Genomic DNA, 27763 nt, shown 5'->3' on the forward strand with positions numbered 1-27763 from the left:
GGATTATTTACATGACCATACAGAATGACAAAATTACATGTAGACCAGTTAGAGCTAGACAATTCACAGAGAGGATAACAAAATTAGATACACCTGTTTATATTCAGTTTTCAGAGCCTAATATCTGAATTGTAAGCAATTATCTGCAGCAGACTGGCCACCTGAACCACTGTTATCAACATCTACTTCTTTATTAAATTAAAAAAAACATATCTGTGTACACATACACATTTCAGTAATGAACCACAGACAATTCTGATATGTGAAGTATTGTAAGAAGCAGTTATTCAAGACTTTTTTTTTTTTCCCCAGTAGGTTTCTTGATCCCTTCTGTGTTCCCAGCACTGCCATGGGGTCAGTAGGACCAGGTAAGTGTGGTCACTGCAGAGGCAGGTCGCACCATCTATAATTCCATGGCAACTTGTCCTGTTCTGCAGATGCTTCACCAATTTTCTGCACTCAGTGTCAACTTACTAACCAACTTCAACTGAAAACTCATCATCCCATACATTTTCTAAATATAATTAAGTAAAACCCTGCAAGAGCAATTTAGGAGCTCCTGACAATTCTCAGCAGCAGCACAGCTGAGAGAACTGCAGGATAGCCCATTTGCTGTCCCTTCAGCTCTTCATTTGTGAAGCAAAAGAAGATGGCTTGTGATACCATAATTCAGGGGAAAATATAAGCTGCAGCCACACTATTCAAAGCAGTTGCTCACATGAGCAGGCAGAGGTACTCCTTGAGCAGGTCTGTGTGCCCCTGAAGCAGTGACAAGGCCATCCCAGGAATGCTCCTCAACCACCTTGCTTGCTCCGTGCCTGTGACAAGTCACCGTTAATGACAGGTAAAGCTCACAGAGAGCCAGGGCAAGCGTTAACACGACAAGATTTGCATAGTTTTGCATCTCAAATATCCATGTGCAGTTTCCTAGAGATCAAATACAGACACTACCTAAAAATACCACGCAGTCTTGGCTGGAAATACCACGAGACTCCCTTCCCATTTTCTCTTAATTCAACAGCTTGCAAGGAACAAGGGCCTTTCGTTACCATCATACTCAGAGACTGAAAAAAAAAAAAAAACCACAAGTTACTGCACTGTAGGCATTCAGCAACAGTATTTAATTCTCTATTTTCTAAATCAAAAATGATAAAAAGGGACAAGTTATTATTGTTGTACTCAGGTATGTTAAATCCATAAGAGCACCAGCACGTTGGCTAGGCACCAGTAACATTTAATTCAGCACCACAACCACCAGCCCCCCCACACACACTGCATCTAACAGGTAGATAAACACATGGGTAACGGCTCCAACATGCACCATTCACATCTGTGGGGAAGAACTGTCAATAATAAAAAAAAAAAAAAAAGTGGTTACTTTCGCTAGCTATGATGAGAGATCAAATTCATCCCTTCTGATTCCATGGAAACCCTACACATCACTTGAAGGAAAAAGAAATGGCACAGATGAAGACTTATTTCACGCGTTGGTTCTCTAGGACAGCTGTACATCAGAAGATTGGGGTCTGTTGTACAGCCCCACCATGGCATTACGCTGCAGATTCAGCTGAGATAATGTCTTTGGATACAGCAATCTAACTGAGAACCTCACACTGAGTTACAGGTAAAATGAATCCTATTAGAGATTAAAACCTTCCAGTATCTGAGGGTGTTAAGATTCACAAAAAAACCTGAACACTGTTCATATTTGAAGGCTGGCAGGCAGTTTTGCAGTTACTTCTGTGTTACTCACGGTACTCAAAAGACACTTCGAAGAAACAAACTAAGCGTAGGTATTGCATGAACTTAAAGCAGTACAACTTGCAAGTTTTTTCCTTTGTTTTTTATCCAGTTGGATTTATCCCATACAGTTAAGAAGAGAATTACAACCAACGATACGAAATGCTGAGAAGTTAAAGCATGCCTCAAGGTGCAGTTTTTCCTGCAGGCTTAGAAATTCTATAGGAAACAATTTCAAAAAGAGCCTATTTTTTGACCATTCCTCTAGCATGGTAGAAATCGGAAAAAAAATGATTTCCATAATCACAGCCTTTCTTGCTGAGCAGCTCAATCAAGTGCAAAATGTAAGAACCACAGAATTTACTGTGCATTGAACAGAAAAACAGAACACTCTCCATCTGATTACTTGGGAGGTCTGCGTGTCTCCACCCTGGCGGAGGGGTACATCACATACAGAATGGGGTACACCATTCAGTTCACATTGTGTGCAAAATGCTTACACATTTATGCAGTTTAAAAGAAGTACAAGAGATCCAAAAAGAGAGACTCCTGCCTTCCCCACCCCATCTCCCTCCCTCCCTCCCCCAGAAATTCCTTAAGCATTCGATGCACTCAGTTTAGCAAGATTTATGGCTAAATTTCTCTGTGTATGTGAGAGAAAACAGGGTGCTTTTGCCTTCAAAAATTTAGTAGGCAACTAAACTGAACATTATACACAGTAAGCATCTTAGTATTTTATTCATTGCATCTTTTATACAGAATAAGCTTTACTGATATTTAGTCCACTGCAGTATTGTGTTGATGTAGCAACAAAGGATTACATTATAAACAAAGAACAAAATTTTACCTTTAAAAATTTTATATATATGTAACTTTTTCAGTTGACAAACAGCATCACAATTACTGAAAAAAATGAAATAAGCATGGAAGCTAAGGCCAAATTTTTCATCTCTAATTGATAAGTTTTCCATATTTATCATAAATATTAGAAGCTAAATGCCAGCAACTAAAAATAAACATATCTATAACTTTCTAGCAACCAGTATTCAAATAATGGAGAAAACATACAACAGAAGAAGTTTCTTTTCACATCAGTTGACATCTGCGATCTATTTACACTATATATGTTAAAATTCCACAAGATCATGAAGGGTAAGGAATTCTAAAACAATCTGTTAACCATTTCTTAAAATGGCGCTTTTGTAACTCGAGTGGGTCTTGAAAATCGGTAAAACATTGAAAAACATCACACTGCAGAATGCCTATACCAAAATTACATAAAAAGAGACAAAGTACTCCATAAAGTGTCACTGAGATGCTCAACTGAAAATAATATACATATGTATTTTTATCAAGATAGATATTACTGTAAAAATGCTCACATTTTAAAAATAGAGTTATTATTGGTTTTATTTCCATTAAAACTAGAAGGGACTACATGACCCAATGTATGAGGAGTTTGCATATAATGACATGCTTCCTCATATTATAGCACTACCAAAAATAATGGAGAAAGCTCTATTGTACACTTTAGTAACGATGGTCTAATTTCCTAGTATCCTTTAGAAGCTTTACTCTGTGGGTGTATGTGCAAGCAAGTCTGTGCACATGTGCCTGTGTACATAAACACACACACCTCCAAGTGCATACACACACACATCCACATTCCTGCATACAACACTTGCATAATGCAAATCCTATGCAGGAACTCTGCCAAGTGACAGCCAAGAGTCACACGCTGTGCTTTCTTACTATTTTTCTTCCAATGTTTTTATCTGGTAAATGCAATAACACTCTCGTATTTGGCCAGATGTGTTAGTTTTTAGCAAACCATAAAATACCTGATTTAGCCATAACATACACAAGAAGAATGTTACTGATGGTGAGTTCAGTGTGAAAGCTCATGAAATGGAATGTCAATTACTCTAATAATTAGTATTCAAAGATTAGATAAATATTATGGCAAACACCTTGGACTTTATAGAAAGTTCAAAATGTAATTCACATTACAAAGACTGAAGATACTTTATGTATACAACTTTTAAATATGGATATGACTGGCATTTATTTTTAAGCTTACTTCTATTAGAAATAGCCTTGTTTCCTGTACAGGTGATGCTTTGTCTATACCATATATAGTAGAAAAATAAATTCTTTAGCAACCTAGAAATAGTTTATAAAACTCTTGTAGTCTCATTTGCTTTGCTAAACATGCCAATGTTAGACTGACAACTATAAATAAAAGCTATATAGACAACAGATGTAAAGTAGAACAAGTTAAGAATACTAGAATTTACAGGACAGACTTTATTGTACTATTAATTCCTGTGTGCTTTGCAATAGGAATAGGGTTGACTTTTCTTTTTTTTATGTTTTCTTAGAAAAGATAATTGCAAGAATATAACACAATATCAAGATAATTTATAATATACATGTAACTTAAAACAGCAGCCGAGTTATGGTATCATAGTAATCTAGAATGATATTCCAAGTCATAATTAGAAGTACAATACCTAGGACATAAGTGGGAGGGAAAGGCAATTTTTATTTTATGAAAATGGAGCAAGTCAAACTCTTAAGAGCCTTAAGTCTCAAAATCATCTATTTACTATAATACATACAAGACGATCTTAAATCTTGTTATAAGTGAAGATTACAACAGTGACCATCATAAAGCTTTTTTAAAAAAACTACACAGAACATTCTAGCAGCTGAATGAGCCAAAACTCTTGTCGTCTTTGCAAACCTAAAAAGGTGTATTTGGAGCATGGAAGAAAAAAAGCTGCTATGAAGTATCACAATAGTGATCATCTATGGTCTCTCCTTTGCTACAATTTGTAACCTTCTATTTTTTTAACCACTAACAAAATATTTAACCAAAAGATCTATTTAAATTAAGCAGCATTCTTTTACAGCAAAATTGGTACCAATGTAAAATGAAAATAAATGAAAAAAGAGATCATTAAAAAAAATGGTGCAAAAACAAAAATCAGTCATTCAATTTTTAGTACAACATACCACAGGAAAAAAAAAAAAAAGAATACAAGTTTGTGATTTTATATATATACACACTCCAAAGAAGTTAATCGTCAGTACCCAAAGTATTTATTGCCATGTATTAGCAATGCATTTTTTTTTTTTTATATCTTTAAAGGGTCACATAAAAATAGATTTGAAGAATAGATTAATTGAAGTCCTAGATTAAAACATTGTTTGGTTTAGAGAATTTTACTACAACAAAGTTCATGTTTATGTATGAAAAGTTATATAACCTTATATGAAAATGTCATGAACTATTTTCTAAACACTACATGTATTCCCAAGTGGGAAAAATTAAAATATCTAAAATATATTAGATTAAGTTTACAAGACCATCAATGATCTTTCAAACATGCAGTTGTTTACAGAATTGAGTTTTACAAAATGTTTAGTTCAGGAATGGAACATAAAGAAATAAGTAGGCAACATCAAAACTTTTGTACAGAATTTAAAATTCACTTTTACAACAAGCATGTCCTTGGTATTGTGCTGTAAGAAATAATAAGCAAGTTCACCCACCCTTAACAAACTGTCCACAGGTTTACTTACAAGTAAAGATGGAAGGTGAGGGATTGTAAAATTCTCAACAGTGCATTTTGCATTCTTCCATAAACCATCCTAAGCCTACCGTCACATAAGTAGCCAGGAGATTACAAAATAAACTATAGCTGGGCTTTATTTGTTTACACAGAACGCTTGAATGTGAATAAAATTGCCAAAAATAGCATGTTAAATAACAAAAACAGCCATAAAGCAGGCTGTAAGCATTGAATGTTTCATAAATGTAATTTTTTAATCATTAAATTTCTATAGAAAAAATTTTATTCACAATATATTGTGACAAATTGTCACAGGAATGATATAGTGATTGCAATAAAGTATCATGCAGCAGCAGCTTTGTACTTTATAGCTATTTTTGCTTTTAAAAATTAAACCTCTCCAGTCATGCTTACCACATAGTTCTTATCTGCAGCGTGTACAAATGAGGAACACAGTACGGGATAGAACAAAAAGATGTCCAATCAGCTGGATGAGAATTTTTGTCATAAATATGAAGTACATTACTGTATCCTGAAACATGCATGTCTATAGCTTTTCTTTACTGTCCAGTGCCAGGCTGCCTGCAATCATCTCCTATCTATATAATACCAAGAGGGTCTGCTGGTAGTTGTGGCTGTATCAGCTGAGGCTGCAGGGGTGGCGGCAACTGAAGAGGTACCATGGGCTCCACCATCTGCACTGTGTTGGAAGGCGGTGGCTGACACGCCACTGGGTTCGGTGTTTCTACGATCTCTCCATTGTAAAAGAAAAATTGACACTGTTGGATGAAGGTCTCTATAACCGACTGGTGGATTTTCGTGGTAGAAAGGAACTCTCTGTTTTCAAAATCGGGTCTCATCAAAGTAGGCCAGAAACAAATTGACAGGTTATCGGCAGTCATAAAGTTGGTTTTATATTGCTGGCTAACCCTGAAATGAGAATGACATGCACAGAAGTTAATTAAAAATTGTATGCAATCAAACCACAAGTATTTAAACACACACCAACATTTTGAAGTGACAATAATAAACTACAAATTCCTCCACCAGCCGCAGGCTTACATGTGTTATAAAGTCAAGCAGATTGTCTAGGAGAAGAATGTCAGAACCCGCTTCTTACTGCAGTACAGCCATATATTGACCATCATTTACGATACTCAAAGAAAAGGGGATCACATTAGATCGTATGTTAAGAAAATGCACAACCAGTAATACCAAGTGTTGATTACAGCACATCTATTCATTTTTTTTTTCATGCTGGCCCGCAAAAGAATTTGCCTCAGCTGTAAAGAACACATCAGTGCAAATTGGTTGGAGCAGGTGCCCCAGTCCAACTCATTTTGAGGAAGACTAGTAGCCTTTGTCAAGCTAGGTCCTCTTGTTGCATTATTGCTAGTTAATATGAAAAAAAAGTACAAACAGAAGACTTGAAATGAGTATCTAAATTACTTTTTAATGCAAAATGGAAGCTCCCTGGTAACGGGTTTCAACAACCATTCAGGAATAATAAAAGGAAAGGGATGGATTGCTTTAATGACTGTGGATATTCAAACGTTCAGCACGTAAAAACAATTAAATTGCAGCAATTGTGTACTTGTATACAGTTGTATAGAACTTATTTATAAAAATGGCTATTACTGTTTATTCAATCACAACCTTGAAGAAAAAAAAGGTTTTTTTTAATCCAATTTTGTTACCATGCCAATTTTTGTCACTGTATACATGCACTCAGAAGCCTCCTAAGATTGTACAAAAGAAGCAGAAGGAACAGGCTCAATATTCAGCTTTAGCACTCTCTCCTTACTAACTTGCAACTTGGACCTTTTCCTCTATTACAGACTCTTCCCTTGGAATGGCGATTCTGCTGTAATTCTCTTTCTCCCATTCTATTTCTTTTTGTATTTAACGTTCCTAATACTATGACTTACCACAGTCACACCGAACCAAAATCTCTATTTTGCTTCTCTGATGTAAGCAAGTAGCACTGCAACTCCTGTGATTACTGCAGCATTCTTCCAAAGCAATGTCTAATCAGACTTGGTTCACTCATCTGCTGCTTATTAAAGCAAGCACAAATGAGCTAACTTATTATTTCTATGCTCATTTTCTTCTTGTAGTCACTTGCTGTGTTTCACAAGATGCTGAATTAGGCTGAGCCAGGATATCTATTTAACATGCCAGCAGCAGCTACTGCAACTGTAACTGAACTCTGATCACGAAGTTAATAAGTATCGTATTATTAACTAGTAGGGGAAAAGCAAAACAAATCACCTGGAAGTATTTTTGCAAGTATTTTATCAGCAAAACTAACTATTAATATTATTCCATACACATTTTGCACAGAAGCTTCTAAACAAAGCAGCATTTGAGCTTTAAAAGAATAAAAATATTTTAAATATATAAAATATTAAAGCTCTTAAAAGTGCAGAGTGAAGCAATAAAAAAATAATTAGAAGACATTTTACCTAATATCAGCCAATATAATTTTAGGAAAAAAAATCCATTCCCTATGAAACTGCAGATTTGCCAATAAAAGACGTGGGGGAGAGTTCCATGAACCAGAATTAACTGAATACTGTCCAGCTCCAACAAAAGAAGGAATTTTTTCCTTATTGTCTCTCCCTGCCACGTGCAGCGTACAGGCTTCTCTGCTTATGCTCGTTAGGTTTGGCACCTGTCACACCCCTCTGTGAGCCAATCTGTTGAGCAGAACAGCACAACACTACCCTAGCAAACTAATTTTGTTTGTTTGTTTGTTTTACTTTGTTCTTATGTTTTTCCAATTAATAAGTAAATTCAACCTCAGTTCCAGATTTCCAGAACTTCACAGGAACAACTGAAAGGAAGATTGTGGTAATGATATAAGGAAGAACTGACAGGTTTTGACTATGCCTGAACTCCCAATTAATGTACAAGTTTACACATCAGACTAGTATCATAAACACTGGAATTAAAGAACATTATTAAATGTCAAGACAATCTATATAAACCAAGATAGTTTAAAAAATAAACAATTCTTTAAGCAGGGATCAATCTGAGTGCCACAGAGATCAGTTCCTTAGTCTATCATTATCACACCTCAAGAAAAAGCAACTTCTCCTGGTGAGTTAGTTACTGTTCTATGAATTACATAAAATTCCATGAAATATGTATGAAGTTTACAAAGTAATATATTTCTAGGTCAAATTAATCTACTAAATCTACAGAATCTACTCAAATGGTTTGATACCACAAAAACCAAAAAACCAACAACAACAAAAACCACCACCACCACCAAAAAATACTCCGAACTCAAAAGTCTTTTAACAAAATGTCTCTTACAGGCTGGGGAACTGCATTTGGAAAACAGTTCACTTTGGAAAGAACTGACACTAAGGAAGAGGAAAATACAGGTTCCCAAAAAAGGTAAACACGTTGAGACGTTGAAACAAAAGAATTTCAAGATGCAACACAAGTACTAGATTACTCTTATGGGCTCTTGCTCTCAAACCAATGGTTGGGCTTGATGATCTTGAAGGCCTTTTCTAATCTAAATGATTCTACGAACTTTGTAAACATGGTTTTGATGACTGGACGTTCAGAAAAAGAATGAGCCCAGGTTTGGAAATTCTACCGCTCTGCAATGAATGGATTCACTGAATCAATTTCCCTAGGTTGGTGCTGTATGAACTACAGGAGAGAAACAGAGCCTGATGAATTCCAAAATACTTGTAAGCATGATGGTTTGGTTGCTTCTGACATAAGACTCTCCTTGGGCAGAAGATATGTAAACTAAACTAAAATACCCTGCGCTCTAAGTAACATCACAGTTTCATCTAGAAGTTACTAGTGAGAGTTGTATGAAACATCTGGTGTTAATAAACCTGACAAACAAGTATGCTATTCTACTGGGAATACAATTCTTGTATTAAGGTAGACAAGACAAAGGCAACTGAGATACAGTTGTCGTGCAGAAATAGACAGAAAAAAAACTTTAGTAACTTGTCAGTGACTATTTTGATGATCAGCAAGAGCAGACTGCAAAAATTTCTGACAGCTGGCTGTAGTCCATAGATTGAAAAGCTGTGAAAACCATAGTAAACACTACAATTATGGCTATAAAAAATATTTTCACTCATTTACAATGCATGTATAGTGGTAATTATAAAGGATAGACTTGTATTTTAGCACGCGCATTACTTATCCAAATTGTGTGAGAGTACACAAATACTGCCTCTCGACCTGTTTTTAATAAACCTGGTCCAAAGGATATTGGGATACCATTCCTGAGTAAAAGCAATATTCATATTACTTTTATTTTATAAATATTGCAACTCCTACCATACTTTCCCCATACTACTTCAGAATCTTCTTGTGAGTGCTTAACAAATGTCTTTTTATCTTCTTTTATAATCATTCGAAATGAAAATGAAGAGTCTGTATTTCAACCTTGCCACTTCTCTTGACCCTATCATCTTTGTCCACTCCCAGCTCTTCAGGCTGTATACCCTGTATACCTGTGATCAGACTTCAAAAGCTGTGCAACCATGTTTTCCATAGTCCTCAGAAGCACACTGTGCCATATTAACTCTTACATATAAAGGGAGCCATTATAGAGGAAAAAATTAAAGCCAGTGTCAATACAACACCATCCTGTTTCAACAAAGTCTTTAAAACTCACTTCTACTTACTATTAATCAACCACAATTAGACAGCTAGCATACTATGAAAGGTACTTATCACACTGAAGAAATATTCATCTCCTCGCTGCTATTTACTGCATTCTCATGGTCTTTTATGTCTAGAGCAAAGTCATCGGGACAGTACTTGCATTCTTTGTTTCAATAACAAAGTCCTATGTTTGTGGACATACCAAAATAGTATCAATCACCAACCACTCACACTTAACTATATAACAATAGCACATTTCTCACTCTGCTGACATGTGAAATAAAAACTAAACAGTGAAAATAGCAGTTTGTAAAGAGAACTCTTCAGTCATGTAGAGAAGTGTTTTGGAGTGTTTTAGCTCATTTAATGAGAAATTCATCCAAAAAACACATTTCAATTTCTATTATATACTAGCAATAATTCTCCACTTGTTAATTTCTTAAAAATAAATATAGTCTATAAAGAATTCAGTTACAAGAAAAGGTCTGAGTTTATTTTAAGATCCCGTATTTACCTCCATATATATGCAACTGCTTATGCTTAGGCAGTTCTCTTGCTGAATGGCACTCACCTGCCACTGCAAATGAGAAAAATGACAGCCTCTCGTACTTAAGAAAACATTATTTGGTTACTAGCAACCTGTATGTATGTCACTCATCTTTAGGAGGATGAGAACGGACTGGAGAGCAAAGGCCAATATACATCACTACTGTCCTCCGGTAAGTTCTGTGATGAATTTATTTCAGTCATCTGTGTATGTGCATGCATTAGAACCTTTTCAGCATTTTTTACAATTGCGTTTAGCTCTTTAACCCGCAGCAATCTGGGTACTTGACACTGCAATTAGACTTTTGGTACACTCAGCTGTGCTATGCAAACAGATGACCAGCTGATGAATTCTGACAATTGCAGGACTGACACTATTTCACTGAATTCAAGTGACATGCGAGTTTCTATCTGGTCCATTAAGAACTACTGAAACATTTCAAGTGACTTATCTAGTAACTGTGTCAAATTCGTGATGTTTCATTTTTACCTCAGAACATCTTTCAAGTATGCAATATAAAAACACATAGAAAAATTCTAATTATGACTATCTATTTTAGAGCTAGAAAACAGAATTTTTATTTGGCAAAACTGCAATGAAAAAATAGATACATTCCCTTGCAAAGGAAAATGAGTAACTTCATAAAGCTTTAGAAATATAGTTGTGACTGAGAGAAGTGTAAAGTAGGTGCCTAAATTTCAAAGCTTCTCATATACTCAATGAAAATAAAATTGTAGGTTGGAAACGACCTTTAGGATCATCAAGTCCAGCCATCCACTTAACACTAGAAATCTACCGCTAAACCATGTCTCTGCGTGCCACGTCCACGTATCTCAAATATGTCAAGGGATGGGGTCTTCACCACCTCCCTGGGCAGTCTGTTCCAAAGCCTACCCACCCATTCCATTAAGAAATTCTGCCCAATATCCAAGTTTAAACCTCCCCGGCGCAACTTGAGGCCATTGGCTCACATCCTACTTACTTGCCACCTGAGAAAAGAGAGGACACCCTCCTTGGTGCAACCTCCTTTCAGATAACTGTGGACAGAGATCAGGTCTCCACTCAACCTCCTCTTCTCCAGACTAGAGAACTGCAGTTCCTTCAGTCTCTCCTCATAACTCTTAATAACATAGTTAATCTGATTTAGTGGATTTCAGAGAATCCACTGTTTTAGATGAATAAGAAAAAGATAGTCTTTTTACATTTTATGACTGCATATTGTACACTTGCAGGGTGTACACTTAAAGGGTCAGATCAGATAGTATACATCTAGAAGTATTAAGACTATTTTAGTATTTTTTTTTTTTTTAAAGAAAGCCATTACATTTCCATGTAAGAGGCAAGATTTAGGATATGAATGTAAGCAATTTACCATACTTATAGCTTTGCTCTACATTTTAGTCATTCAGTGGGTGTTTTTAGTGCTACATTTTAGATGCTGATTGAAGCTGACCATGATGACCTCCATGTTCCTTCGAACCTATATCAGCCTCTAACATTAGTAGCTACTTCCTGAGAAATGAGATCTGCAACAGTTGTGCAAATTTGTTCTTTCAGCTTTCTTGTGATATACAGCAATTAACAGTTACTAATACATCTATTTTTCGAGTGTTACAAATTAAAAAAATTAGTAGAAAATACTAAACCTGTTTAGATGCGTTATCACATATTTGAAGACATCGTAGTTAACCGGGTGGAACTTCTTCACAATTTCCTTTAATTCATGCAGTCGTTCTGTCCTATCCAGGATCTCTATAGAAACAAATGACATTTTCTCATACATTTAGAAAGAAATTCTGAATAGTGTTGCTGTCTTGTTCCTACTTTTTCCAATTGCATTGGAAAACAGTAAGACCACCTATATCATACATTCTAAGCTAGTGCATGTTTTGACTGAAGTTTAACTAATCAAGAAAAAAATAAAACCTCACCAGAAACATAGTAAATAAGGGATTTGCCTGAAAAGTACAGCAAAAACATCAAAAATAAGTGCTTAGAGATGTCATACAAAAATGTAAAATTTCTAAGGGAATATACTTAAATGAAGTCCAGGCCCAAGCCTTAGGTTTACACTGATATTTTCATATTTTGAACAAAAAGCATTAAGAATATTGGATATCACAGCTGTATGCTGCAAAAAATGAATAGCACTGCTTTTCTAAAACAGCTTGCTGGCACCCAGAAATGATCCCAAGAGAGATGTTCCCTCTTTAAGGAAAGGGAACAATTTAGTCATATTTTCACTTAAAACTTTTAAAGCATTTGTAAACATGGTTAACCATTTCATCTTACACAGAGTTCAAGAAGAATTTAAAAAAAATCTCAGATTTACCATAATATTCCATATATATGTCAGATTTCTACAGACTTCTTTGAATGGAAGCCATGATGAATTGAGGGGCGTTTCCCCCACGTACACACCTGCTTAACAACTACATACCTAACTACATTAGATTTCCAAGAGTTTTCATCATATGCAGAACAAATACAGAATTAAAAAAAGGAGATTCTTCCAATTAAATTTCCTAGGTAAACTAGAAATAATAGGCCACAACTTATTTAGAAAAATCTAATGTAACAAGTTTACTTCATCATATAGTCCAATTACTTTGAAAGACTGTTAACAAGAAGTGGGTACATCTAAGCAATTAAAAAGTCAAGATAAAAATCAATGCAGGTAACCCTTCCAAGTACAATGAACTAAAAATAGCAATAAGGACAAACAATTTGTAAAAATAAAATCAAAACAAGATTATTACTTACTTGATGTTTCTAACAACTCCTGATGTAAAGAGTAAGGAATTAATGGATCTGGCAAATCTGCAAAAAAGGCTTTAAGAGCCCCAGCCACAGCATTAACTGTCACTTCCATAGACTCTAGACTGATATCATGATCTGTAAGACAAAATTAAACAGCACTGTAAGTAAAACCTACAGCTATCCTTCGTGGCATTTTATGAAAGCAAGAACTTATTGAAAATGCTGGAAATGAAAATGTTGCCAAATATTTGTCAAAAACGCACGACAAGGTGAATCAGTGGGTAAGATACCATCACTTTGACACACATGAAATCAAATTTAACAAGTCTGACAGTATTAAGAAAGCAGATCAGAAAATAAAGTTGTCTAACTCTGTGTGGATCTAAATGCACTTTTATTTGACATTAACTATTTTCTGATAATTCATTTTGCCCAAGAATGAGTTTTAAAATCTATTTCCCCAAATTTTGTTAAAAACTGGCACAATTTGCAGAGTTCATGTAGACACACTAACAAGATCACAAAGCCTTTTAAGCAAGGACAATAACACATGCAATAACAACACAGTGATTCTACATTGCCATATAACCTACTACTAGATTCACTGTAAAAGTCATGCTAGATAATTTTAAAATTTTTCAAAAGTCCACTCCACCTGAAACATCATTTAATATAGTGACGTCTAGCGTTATATTTAGATTATCTGAAATAGTACAAAATGAGGCATTAAAGAAAATGTATATTTCTTCTCCTTATCATCTAGGAGGAATTTTTTCATCTATTTCATACAGATTTAATTTCATGACTCATATCCAAGAGGACTCTTAAAATATGTTTTTTTTTTCTTTTTGAAGGATCAACTTTGATTAAATGAAAAAGCAGAAAGAAAAAATAATGCTGACCCTTCTCAATACACCCAGATGAACAGCATTATTCACTGATCATATTCCAGTACATTCCAGCATGAGGAAGGTGGTATTACAAATTCATTATCAAGATTTAACTGTTAATCCATATTATTCAGAGGGCTTTCAATAAAATAATTATCAAAAAGTTCTACATTCGGGGGACGTGTGGGAAGGAAGTCAATGCTTTAATGCCTAGGAATGGTGAGCACTTTAGACTGCAGTTAAACTCATTTATACAGCTAGAATAGCACCTAGAAATTCCACAAGCAGCACTTAGAATCTTGTAGCCAGTTAAAACTGATTTTATCTCATCCTTAGTTTACACACAGCTCCAGTAATTACAACTTGAACTGTATCAGTACAACCTACCAGAGCATTAAGCACTCAGTACTAGAGAAAGCAGATTGAACATGTAACTCATCTACAGTGACTGCACTATCTTATAAATCCATGGTGAATTCAAGTTGTTTTGCCTTTAAATAATAAATTTGGGCATTACCTTGATCAAACTGTTTCTGAATGTTGTCTTGATCTGTTTTATTACCACTGACACGGTACAGGCCTTCAGTACACAATCCTTAGAAGGAGGGAAAAATCAGATATAAAACAAGGTTATGTACTACAGAGCAAAACAGAGCCAGTCATAATTATTTATTCAGAAGCCATAGGTAGGAACATAAATCCAAGTGCCTAAAAAGTTACATGGTAGTACTATATCACTGTAATTGTTATCAAAACAGGAAAATACCAATTGTTTTTTGATTACACTACTCCATTTAGTGTAAGTCAGGAGGGGAGCAAAGTGTTAGGAAGCAGAGGTTCTCCAGGCTGCTCATTATTACCTTGCCTTACTATGTGTTACTGAGTTATCATATTTCTAGCTGCCACCCTAGGTAAATAACATTACAATACAGATCCACACCTTCATTATGAACACAAACACAGACACACACTCATGATCGCTCGCTCCACCCCATTGATTATGCATCCTATCACATCGCTATCTGTTTTGCCCACAGCTACTCGCTAAACGGAAGCATCCAGCCTGCTAATCACAGCCACCTGTAATCTTTTTCTTTGGCGATTTGGAAATCATTAAGGACAACAACCAGTTCATAGTCCACAGTTCTTCATCTTTACAGTTACAAAATTATCTATATGCTACATCTCCATAGCACTACATGTTTTTATTTAAAAAACAACAACAACAAACTTTTAGAGCTCTATAAAAGTTTCTTGGCTCTTTACCATCACAGCCCAGTAACTGAATGCATTTTCCACCATCAAGTCAATACAGCAACTCCTCAGTCATACCTCAGTCTCACAGCATGTTGATTACCAGCAAACACAAGAAATCCTGCTCACACGCTGCAAGTACAGAATACACGTAACTACTTCATACAGCTGGGAAAGTTGCATTAATCCATTTGGCAATTATCACTCTTATAACTCCGTTTCTCCCTCTTCATGCCGCACACACATTTCTTTACTGGCCCCATCAAGACTACCTTTGTAACTTTTGAGTATTTCTTCTTCAAAAAACCTTCCATTTAGCTTTCCAAATCCATATTGCCAAGAATCTTTTAAGTATTTACCAAAACTGTCCTTTCAAAAAAAAACCAAAGCACTATATGCTGCTTTCCTCAAAAAGCAGCAGGAGATAAAAATTGGTGGCACAGAGCAAAATTTGGGATTCAATGATTTCCACAGCTGGAGGGGTTTCAAACCTGCCTTCAAAAATGCGCCCCAAATGCTGTCACAGAAAAATTTTGTATTCCTCTTGCTGAAGTTGTAAATAAAGGAATAAAATTTAAAAAAAAATAAAAAATCACTGGTAGGTAAGAACAAGCTAGGATCGTTTAGTACAGGAGAACTCTCAGTTAGATCCCCCACAGCCCCAGGGTATTCTGTGCTTTATCCAACTACCATTCCATTTCTTTCTGCACAAAGGGAAATGAATCTGCTGCAACAGCATTTTCTGTAAAGTCTGATTCAGTCGCTGTTTAGTAAGAGAGCTTAAACCTTCAATACTTGGACTGGGCTGCTGTGGAGACAGAGATGCTCTATGGTAGTATCTGGTGTTTTCGTTTTTTTTTCCCCCTATTTCACCACACAGTAGACACCTCTTTGCTCAGACCACTACAGCTCTGAGATACCATAAAAGCTAACACAGCACTTCTGAAAATTTTCAGGAGATGCCTACTAACTTTAGGCATCTTCTTCCAAGAACAGCAGCTGAGTGCTGCAATTCTGGATTACGCTCACTAAATTTGTCTCTTACATTCCTCATACAAAAATAATTTTTCCTGCTTTTATATTCTAGAAAATAACACCTCATGAAACAGTTGGTGAGCTGTTAGTATGCTGTTCTTTTAAGGCACACGCAGAAAAAAGTTTAATCTGTTTGTGTACATACATGTACACGAACTTAGAAGTTCGATGATGTGATTTAAGTAATGTTTCAAGTTTATATTTTTTGTTGGGTTTGCTGTTGTTTTATTAACCAACCAGGTCTCTGTAATGTTTGTTACACCAAGATCTTCAAGTATAACATTGCAGTTTACCCATCTAAACTTGACAGCTCATGACCACATTAACCTCAGGAACAAGGCAGACCAAGGCCTGCCCAGCACAATATCCCATTTCCACACCAGCACGCAGGACATACTTGAGGGAAGAGGTAGGAGCAGCAGGAGAAGAAATGAGTAAGTTTTCTGTGGTACATCCTCCCATCTTCCTACGAATGCTTTTGCATAAGGACTTGCAATCGCCATTTGAGTTTTTATCCTCCCCTAATTCAGCTAAAATCCCTTTAAGTCATTTATTGTGGTCTTTACAACAACTCATGGCAGAGAGCTCTTTCAGAATTCAGTAAGGTAGAGCATGAAAACATACTGGTTTTATGCTCAGTATCTGAAGTTTTCCTAAAGCTTTTTTGTTGTGTTAACAAGTGAGCTCTCTACTCTGTCAAAACTATGTTTTTTTTTTGTTTATTTTGTTTTGTTTTTTATTTTGCAATTTCCCTTCAGAAGGGAAATTTTCCTTAGAAAATTCAGAAATTTTCTAAGCTGATCTGTTTAGTTGTTCTTACATCAAAAGCCACCATTACTGTCCTGTGCAGTATCTTTTCCAAATTCTTTTCTACTCTAAAGCAGATTGATCCAAACTGCAAGCCCTATTGAAGCTGCATGTGTAACGTGGAATTACACTATAGGATTGTTTTTCGCCATACGTTCTCTTTAATTCTTTCAGTTCTTTTTGCTTGTTTGACACCACGTATTGAGAGTAGATGTTTTCAGACAGCTTCTCTGATGATTTTAAAGCCTTCTGCGGAGTGACAACAGCTATACTAATATTTAGCCTGACTAAGAGTCACACAGTAGCTGCCAACTTGGCATCTGCAGCCAGGTTCTCACTCTCATTGTACTGCCTCCGTTTTGAACGCGTGCCATCTCATCACAGCACGCCTGTTTCTCCCCAGTCTAATTCCTTCCCCTACAGTGACCAACTGAATTTTTCAAGAGTCATTTGCTACTACAGCAGCCAAGATGATCATTCTCAGAGTTACCTCTGTAAATTTTGTGATCTCTACCAGCCCATAATTTTACTCCACAGATTGACCTAATGTACCACTTCTCAACCACTATGCCAGCCAGACTACGCAGGACTCAGGGAACCTCCACCTGACTGAGCCAGACCGGTAATTTTGATGTACAAGAATGTAGGTACCTACAGAGCAAAGAATGTGAATTCTTTTCAAGTAAGAAAAGCCTGACACTAAATTAAATGATATAAATACATTTAAAATGTTCTTAATCTGTGCACAGAAACCCTGGCATTTAAAGAATCACAACTTTCAATTCACACACTCAAAAACAGCACCAGAAACGTTTGACTGATTTTTGCAATAATATATAAATTATTGAAATGTTCAATAAAAAGGAATCGGTATGAAGAAAATAAGCAGTACTTTCAGGAAGACTCAAAAATAGGAAGTTCTCATCCAATGCTGAATTAACAGTTCTATAATCTTCATTAACCAACTATTAAACAAGCTCTCAACCAGTTTATGAACTACTACTCCATCTCATACTTCACGGCCAGTTCATTTACAAAACAAAAAACAACTTCAATTAAAATGACACGATAAAAAGCAATTCACTTTTTCTGTGCTTGCCAAAGCAAACAGGCACATTCTTTACTTCATTAAAAATGGGCCAGATCTGAAGATACTGTAATTTTGTTTGGTCACTGGGCACGGAGGAAGGTAGGGGAATAAGAGTAGCAGCTAACCAGAAGTACTGACATCGTGGTCTTGTCTGCATTGTTTAGGAATTCTTTACATAATTCCCATGATGTTTCCTTTGAAGAGATACCTTAATTAGCAATACAGCTCAAGTGCACAACATGTGTTTATGAATATTTCAAAACATATTTGTTTACAGCTTTTAATGATTCTCACACACTAATAAATTAACACGTGTGCTCCTCCCTCCATCCGTCTGGTAGTCAGTCTTCCTTCAGAAGAAACAACTGATGCCTGTTTTCCCCTCCTCTTGCGTTTCGACAGAATTTCCTCCCTACTGATTAATTCCAAAGTTGCGATGCCCAAATTGAAGTCATCACAGAACTGCTCTGGTTGGAAAGCACCTCAGGAGGTCATTACTCCAACCTCCTGCTCAAACAAGGGTCAATGCTGAATTCAGATTAAGCTGTGTAGGTCTTTGTCTAATCTGATCTTGAATACCTCCAAGAACAGAGTGCCCACCAACATTTGGAGTAACATGTACCAGTGTTTCAATAAACCTCAGAATAAGATTTTTCTCCCATCCAGTAGGAACCTCCAATTTTAATGATTATTGTTTCTAGTTCTCCTGCTATGCACATCAGTGTTTAGCTTGGCTCCATCACCTCAGCTATCTCCTCACAGGTATGAGAGAGCTACTTTCCTTAGCCTTTCTCCCTCCAAACTGTGCCAATCCAGTTCCCATTACCTTTCCTCACAAGTCATGAGCTCCAGACCCTGACCCTCTTTCTGCTAGACTCTCTCAAGTTTGTCTACATCGTTCTTCTAGTATTTCAGATGAATTTTAATAAGTCCTGAGAAAAGAAGCACCATTACTTCAAGTTACTGCCTACCCTTCTGTTGGGTCAGTCCATTACATCCTCAGCTGCCTTTGTTAGCAGGATGCACTACTGACTCGTGCTTGGTCTGTCTATCACCAGAACCCCCCAGATCCTGTCCAGCTGCACTTACCAGTTGCATAAAGTCAAGCACTGAATTTATTAGATGGCAAACTGTGCTAGTATTCATAATATTAGTTTGATGCCTCCTTACTTGGTAAACAGACTTGAAATGTCATTTGTATCAAGCTTTTCACCTATTGTTTAAAAATGTACGCCAACAAAAAATCCAAAAAGCAAATTAAAGGAATATTTAAATATTTTAAAAGCTCATATATTATATACTTATACATATGAGTAGTTAGCATGAATAGGTTTAGCCAAAATTACTAGAAGTCTGGGAAAGCTAAAAATAATCAACAACTGTAGGTGTTTGGTAACAGATAAACAGAACTTGAAAATAAATTGGCAGCATATAAAACAGCATAAAAATGTCACTACGTTAACTACATCAAAATACTCTATGAACTTGCAATAAACACTTTTTACACTTAAAGTTTAGAACAGAATTAACATTCAATAGGTATCTTTACCTTGTTTTGCAATTATAAAATTCAATCATACCAAAAACATTGAGACAGAAAACATTACTTTTGTTGAAAATAAGGATTTAATTAGCCTTCAGAAACCTGTTTTCCTCTCTTTCAAACCAAATTGACTACTTCTGAGTCTGGGTAGCTATGCAAAATTCATGTAATACTAGAGAACTCTGAAAAAATATACTTCTTACTCTTCACATGGCAATTCTTAAAGAGAAATGCACAATCACAGAATTCATGCTATTAATATAGTTAACGTACAGTTGAGCTTCAAAAATTATCTGATCTCTGCTGCCTATACAAAGAAAAAACAAGAATGTATTAAAAACCGTAATGGTCTACATAGTTGTAGAGAAACAGCTCTAATTTTGAGGCTAGCTCTGCTTCCCCGCTGTGACCATTTCCATAAATCTGGTTTGCAGAACACTACTACATATTTTAAGTGATGTACCAAAATGACCTTCTATTCATTCCATCAGGAGAAAGCAACAAACGCACAAGAACTGTATCCTCAAACCTCCGTTTAGAAGCCTACAGCTGAAAATAACTACTAATGTCAAAAAGTCAATTTCAGCAGCTGCCCTTAAAAGCAAGTTACATAGTGATTTAAGGTGACAGAGGTAACAGCATACAAACATCAGCAGGTTATGCACTACACAATACCACCAGTGATTATAAAAGTACTTACATAGTCTGTAAAAGGTTACAGATAATACTATAATATCTTTACCAGAAAAGTAAATTTTCCTGAACATGTATCTTTGTACCAAGATGTTTAGTGGAAAGGTTGATAATTCACCATTATCAAGTTACTTACCTGAAAGGTAAAATTATTTTCAATCATCTCATTCAAAGAATCAACAAGAGCGAGCTCTGACAACCAACCAAAGATTACTCATCCTGCTATAATTATAATGAATTCAAAAATGAAAGGCTTGGATAGAGGAAACATTTGCCTATAATCATGGACAACATATGAATACCCACATAGAGTTTGTTTATAGTATTTAAGCACGTTTTCCTTATTCTTTACCCCCAAATATCAGTATTATTAAATTTAAGATAATCTTACATGATATCGTAATTTTTTAAATCAATAGGTGCTGACAAAGCAAAATATTATGGGCTATCCCTGCTTTGTGGTATTAGCAACAACAGTACACACTGCTGCCAAACTGGGGGTTCTGATACATGCTTATTACTTACTAGGTTTAGATCTGCTAAAGCACTGAACACTTTACTCCCTCAGTTTCTACCTTTAGTGCTATCAAGGAAAGTTTCCAAAGAAATCTGAGCCCTTGATCATCTTTGAAAAGCAGAAATTATTTGACTCCATAAAGCAAAATCAGTCTAGAACAAAAAATTCCTGCTGGAAAATATCAACCAAAACAGGAACACACAGAAAGTACCTTCATGCGTATGTATCTACACATGTATACCCGAAAGTAAGCAATTCTCAGCAGATCTAGCTTTACCCTGACAGGATTCTTATGGCACCTTCCGACAAAAAACTTGTTGAGTTAGAAAAGGGTAGAATTTTCACCTCCTGGATTTACTTCCATTTGTCCAAATTATTCCTCTTCCACTGATAAACACTCATGTTTTTAAATGTGAGGATATTCCAAAGCACCACGATAAAACAGAAAAATCCATTGGCATTTTCTACATGCTGTCAATTCTTTATGGTTTAAGTTGAGTAAGAATCTTCAAGAACAGTTTCTGATCTTATCTGAGGATCCAGAGCAAAACAGGGAAAACTGCATTTTACACTGGGTACTTTTTAGCCTCAGTCACAATTCTGAAAAGTGGGTCTAAAGCATCTTCTATAATTTCATGAGGCAAGGAGAGGAAACATGAAAATTTTAGATTAGCCCTTCAATTTAAAGTTAGCTGTATCTTCTTAAAAAAAAAAAAAAATAAAAAATTAATTCAGCCACAGTGCAAATTACATGCGATAACATAAAGGGAAGGAGCCGAACTCCATTAACTTCTATGATTCTAAGTACCTTAAAGGGAAGCTAAACAAATCTGTCCTCCATAAAACAAATATACTGATTAGCTTCATTCAAGCAGAGTTGGAGAAGACTACAGATCTTGATTAAAAAGAAAGATGATGATAGTAAACACGGGTATGCCTGATGAGTCAGTCAGTACTAACATCACGCTGACTTGCTAAGAGAAAGCTGAAGCATTGGAGGACTCCCCAGGGGCAAGCAGCTGATACGATAGCTTTATCAAATGGAGCTGGTACTGTTCTGGACTCCAGGCTGCAGCTAATAGATCTTGACTTGCCTTCTGCAGACTGATCATCTCCAAAACTGTTTTCATGGAAATTTTCTACAAGATAGTACCAAAGTTCATGATGGGAGTCTATTTCAGCAGAGGACTTGAAGGCAAGGCAAGTGAAAATTTAATTTCCCTTGTAGCACGCTTCTCTCGAAGAAGGCAAAAATAGGTTCTATCAAAGGAGAAGGCTGCGTGAAAACTAGAACACATGGTTTTAATCTCATCAGATTTCTACAGAATATTAACCTAATATAAAAATAACACACATCAGCAATAAGACTCCCACACCCAAGTAAGGGAGCTGTAAAGAACAACCAAAACTCCTTATACAGAATCCAAACTAGGAGAAGAAAAAACTAATTCAGATCAAAAGTAGAGGCTTTGTTCCATCTTTTCCAAATGATTAACAGAAACAGCAGGACAACAGTCTTCACAGTCACACACAAAGCACACAGATGGCTCAAGGTTTGTGCTGCTTACACATACGGCCAGAATTAAAATCCTCCAGTTTTCAGTACCTGCACAGCAGCAGATCAGGAGAACCAGCATACAAGCAATACCTCCCCAGCCACCACCTTCTGAGGAGCCCCACACATTCTGAACCCACCAGCAGCTTAACTAAACACCTTATCCTTCAAAGACAGGTCATTAGAGGAGACAAAAAGTGTTAGATCTACTGGATGCTTCAGTTATCTAATGATTATGATGAAAAACGATGACTATTCATGTTTACTCTCCATTATCTCTCTCTCTCACTCCACAAGCTGGTAAAAATGATCCGTTCAGAGAAATACTAGATTTTCTCTTAAAGGTCTCCCACAAAGTCAACAGATAACAGACAATAATACTTCCAAGAAAAAGGAACTTTCTTTAGATCCAGATGTATAATTTTGGGGTTTGAAAGTGTTCTTACAAAGTTACACGTGCTCAAATTTAAGATATTACTTATGGATTCTAAAGACTTTTTTTTTTTTTTTACAAGTTATTTTTTCTACCAAGACACTACTGGCAAAACGTCTGTTCTAAATAGCTGTATATAGTAGGTGTATGTAGGCATTTTTAAAGAACATAAATTCAGACCATGACTTGCACTATATTTTTGCTGCATACAACAGCAAGCAAATTAGAGTGGTATAGATCATCTATTATATATTACTCCTCCTCTTCTTTCTCCTTCCCCATTCTTTTTCCAGGTGAGGAGGAGAAAGTAAGAGGGATGAAAATACCGCTCTTACCTGCAGGCAAAGAATCAATAGGAGGTAAAGGTTAAAGACAGATACACTTACATCTTTGACTCCCAAAAGGTCACTGCCTGAGGTTTCACCTATTTTTTTATTATTATTATTGTAATAATGCACTACAGAAGTTGACAGAAACAGCCATCAGGCTTACTGCCTGTAGTAAACCTTTTGGAAACGCTTACTGTTCTCATACATGGCAATAAAATTGAATTTCAGAAAGGAAATTCTTCAGTTTTATTCTTGCTCAAAGTTACTGTCATCTTACAGCTAAAATTGTATCACAGAACGAAGGAAACGTAGACAACAGGTACTGTTTCACTCTGCTCTCAACAATATCCAACAGCAGGCATCCAAGGGATGTTCCTGCTTGTGTTTCACCACCAATTATTCAACCTTATGCCTTCACTTGCTTCAAATGTAGCCAATTAGCATTTATGAAACTTCAGAGCTAACAAGAGCTTCTCACAAAGTGAAAATCAGTGCTCTCCACTTTTAAAAACAGAACAGAAAAAAACAAAACCTAAGCAGAGATAACACCCAAGCTTCAGAAAAAATTCCTTCTCCAAAATGTAATCTTATGTTGGACCAGTTAATATCATTTTATTCGCCTCATGGCCCCCCAGTAAAGAGGATGAAAGCAAGAGGGCTCAAACACATGACCAGGAAGGCACTTAAAAAGATGAAAAAAAGCTGAAATTTCACCTTAGTGCAAAGACGCATTAATATTGTACAATAAGCTGGAAATTTGGAAATTAAATAAATTGCTTAGTATTGCTAATGCAGAAATACATAGATTTAGAAAGTAAAGCTTTCTTCGTAACAAGTTAAAATGCAAGTACAGGTTAACCCGCAAAATAAATAAATAAAAGTGAGTTGACTTAACAAACCATATCAAGTATCTAATTTCTGCAAATGGTAGAAGTAGATTTCAGAGCTTTTCAGTGTGTTACATAACATACTGCGGCAAAAGTGAGACATGCAGAATGGAACGCTGCTAGGTTAAAAGTCATTGGATATTACAAACTGAAGTCTTTTTTTTTTTTTTTTTTTTAAATTACAGGAAACATTAAACTTCAAATGTTTCTCAATAACCTGTGAAATACTTGTGCAAATAAATAAGACAAACACATATTAAGCATATAATTTAGAGAACAGACTCTTTTTAAAACTTACTTTACCCACAATGAAGTTATTTATTTCTGGGATAGGATTCTAAAAGTGCTTTAAAACAGGAAGTGAGAGGCATTGCTCAGTATGCAAGTGGGAAGTCTTTCCTCCAATAAGTTTCCTGTCTTACCTGTGTCTTCAATGAATTGCACACATTTTTCAACAAATAGAGGTATGGGTTTCTCCAGTGTAACCAGGTCCTGCAGGGGCATCCCGAAGTAATTACTTTCCCAGTTTCTACGGATTGGAGGATTGAATGCCTTAGCTTTCTTTTTCTGCTACAACAAAACAGAATTATTTAAGTATTAATTAAGTAACATTCAAGTAACATTGTAATTCACATTGCAACCACTTAGTAAAAACAAACAGATCACACATCCATTGGAAAATCAAATCCCTCCATAGCAACCTGAGTACAAACGTACTTTTAAAAATAGCATACACTAGAGAAACAGCACCTAATTTCTAAAACATTTGGTCATTTTTGCATCACAAATATTAACTTTCAGCACCCTTCACAGAAGAATCCACATGAAGTACAATTTAACCATAATTCTATTGAAATATGTAGAATAACAGTATGATGTTTCCTATCACAAGAGAATGTCTTCTGCATGCCTGTCAAAGAGACTAAGCAATCTTTATATTGCAACTATTCTAGAAACATGATGATGCAGAACGAATAGCAATAAATCTCAGAGCAAGAGTTGCAGGCACTAATATTAAATATGACTGCTTAGTTGCAGGCACAGGATTTTAGTGAAAAGGATATCTGCACTCAGCCAAATCTTGCAAAGCAATTTTCATATCAAGTTTTCTTTCTTTTCTCCACAACTACCTCCAACCTTCCCCAAGAGACATTTTTCACTGCTGACCTAATAAAACCACTTTGGAGATATATTGTAGCAGATACCACATTTCATCTCTGAATGTTGATGAACATATTCAGAGATGGCCATGTAAATTGGCCAGTCAATTGGCTTTAGAGTGGCAACTAAATGTGGTAACTGAATGAACATCATCATCATAATCAAACCAAGCATTCTATTAAGTTTATGCACTGTAAAAAACAGTACAAGCCATTGTGTTTTCACATAAAAGCTCTGAATTATACTGTATGTTGAGTGAAGAATAACAAAATGCACAAAACACAGAGCTGATAACCAAGTTGGCAGTATTTCGGAATTTATAAGAAGACATCTCGCTATTAAGACAAAACACACCACCGTTTAGTTTCTAGACCTGACACTTAGAAAAGTCTTGGATTTCAACCTCTTTGTGCAGAAGAATGGGTTAACCTCTAGACTTTTCAATTTTTATTTTCTTCACCATCAAATTTCTTTATTCAGGCCTTATAGGCTACCTGTAACTTCAGGTTAGAAAGGCATATACTCATTGTTGACTTGCTCTAGTCAACAAGTAATGGCTTTAAGTACAGCTCTATGGGAGAAGATGGAAACTCCAGCTTCAATGTGTCTCCATCACCCTGCAGCACTGTGGAACCTCTGGAACAACTGCTAACAAGACCTGTTGTTAATCACAGCCCTTCAATTAAGGAGCCTAATTAAGGGGCCAGGCTTTTCATGTGGAATGTTTCTAGGACAGTTTCTGCTCCTTGAAATTGGTAGCAGAGTACCTGTGATTGAACACGGTAACAAAAGACTAACAAAAGCTGAGGATTATCTTTCAAATTTGGGATTCCTACAAAAGGTGCAACACTTAATAGTTTAGAAGAAGGGAACATTTATCAGCAAATTCTTCAAAGTATTAGAAAAAAACTGCTCTCCAGCAATTTGTTGCTCCCCAGTTTTACATTAGTTGATCTTTTTATTTTTTTTTTTATTTTTAAAGGTTAGATAAAACTGCAGGATTAACTTCCATGGTTAAAGCAGACATCTGAAAGCATTTTTTCCAACTGTCAACTCTTTGCCTAACTTCTATTCATCTTGGATAAAATACCGCTGGTTCATCCAGCATATTTGCCTTCAGATCAGAAACAGCCTTTTCTTCTTTCCTTCTCGCTGCCACAGGCCCCTGCTTTTAAGTCTCCAGCACACAACCCAGTTCATTGGCTGTTTTCTCCTTAGTGGTAAAATATTATTTATTTAGGCAACAACTATACACATTTCTGATGAGAAGACACTGAAAGGGCCAAGCTAAAGCTAAAGAATATGTAAAACTCAGCAAACACCCCTGTCAAATGTTGAATGTAAGATAATTTTAGAGATGCTTGCATTAACACAATAAAGGTGGCAAATAAAAGCTGCAATTACTGCTCTTTCAAGGTGGTCAGTGCAACATCCCCACCAGCTTAGAATAAATGGAGTATCACCAATACTCCGGCTATGTATTTCAGACTCAGCAGGTTTAAAAAGGCCGACTCTCTTTGATAAAGACATAATATTAGCATAACATTAACAAATTTGGTTAGAGTAGAAAGCTATTTGGTTAATGAAATAATAAACTGGGATGTTACAGAATTTCTATGATAAACGTATTGAATATTACCTGTGTATATCTGGATGTAGTATGAAATACCAAATATCTCAAATATATACTCAAATATTCTCAAGCTGGAATAAAGGCTGCTTTTGCTAATAAATGCCCTATGTTTAGGAGAATGGGTTTAAGAAACTAAGACTTGCACTATGGTATTACACACACTCAAAAAAGCGTAAAGGTTTCTTAGAGAAACTACCTGAAACAATCAGTTTCATCTCCAATACGGGAAGTGAGAATTTGTCAAAAGAATTTAAATAAAACTAGGACAAAATAAAAGAACAGGACAAATAAAAAAGAATTCCATAACCTGGAGTTCTTTTCAGCTGATCTAAACACTGAGAGTAGGAAAAACGGTTGTTGGGGGGCTGTTCCATAAACACGAAATCAGGATTTCATAAGGCACACATAAAGCTACAATAACAAATTTATCAGCTATTTCCCATTATGTATCAATTTCTTCTCTTTCCTGTCACATGCATTAAAATCTCTTATGATTTCCTTGTCTTTTGGTAGATGTGAGTGGGTAAAATCTTCCCCCAAAAGTTGCATTGTTTCTAACATTTTTAGATTTTCCTGGCAAGATGAGGATTTTGTCAGTTATTTTTAGTTCCATAGACATTTCAGCCAAATACACCTACTCACCACGATACAGCAGTCACCT

At 35.9% G+C, this 27763-nt stretch overlaps 1 protein-coding gene across 4 annotated transcripts in view; it reads right to left on the reverse strand.

Moving 5' to 3' along the window:
* Positions 1-2526: 2526 nt before the first annotated feature.
* Positions 2527-27763, reverse strand: part of ARHGAP5 (Rho GTPase activating protein 5) — a 45736-nt gene continuing 20499 nt past the window's right edge. For 3 of the 4 annotated variants that reach the window (XM_084287820.1, XM_084287821.1, XM_084287822.1), the window contains 5 exons: positions 24731-24878; positions 14683-14760; positions 13279-13410; positions 12162-12267; positions 2527-6248 (listed from right to left, as the gene is read on the reverse strand). In XM_084287820.1, coding sequence (XP_084143946.1) covers positions 5918-6248; positions 12162-12267; positions 13279-13410; positions 14683-14760; positions 24731-24878 — 795 coding nt within the window. In that variant the 3' untranslated portion in view covers positions 2527-5917. The remainder of the gene's footprint in view (positions 6249-12161; positions 12268-13278; positions 13411-14682; positions 14761-24730; positions 24879-27763) is intronic. The other variant, XM_084287823.1, reaches the window with a different exon arrangement.

The sequence above is a fragment of the Netta rufina genome (assembly GCF_964035555.1).
Source record: "Netta rufina genome assembly, chromosome: 5".
NCBI lineage: Eukaryota > Metazoa > Chordata > Aves > Anseriformes > Anatidae > Netta > Netta rufina.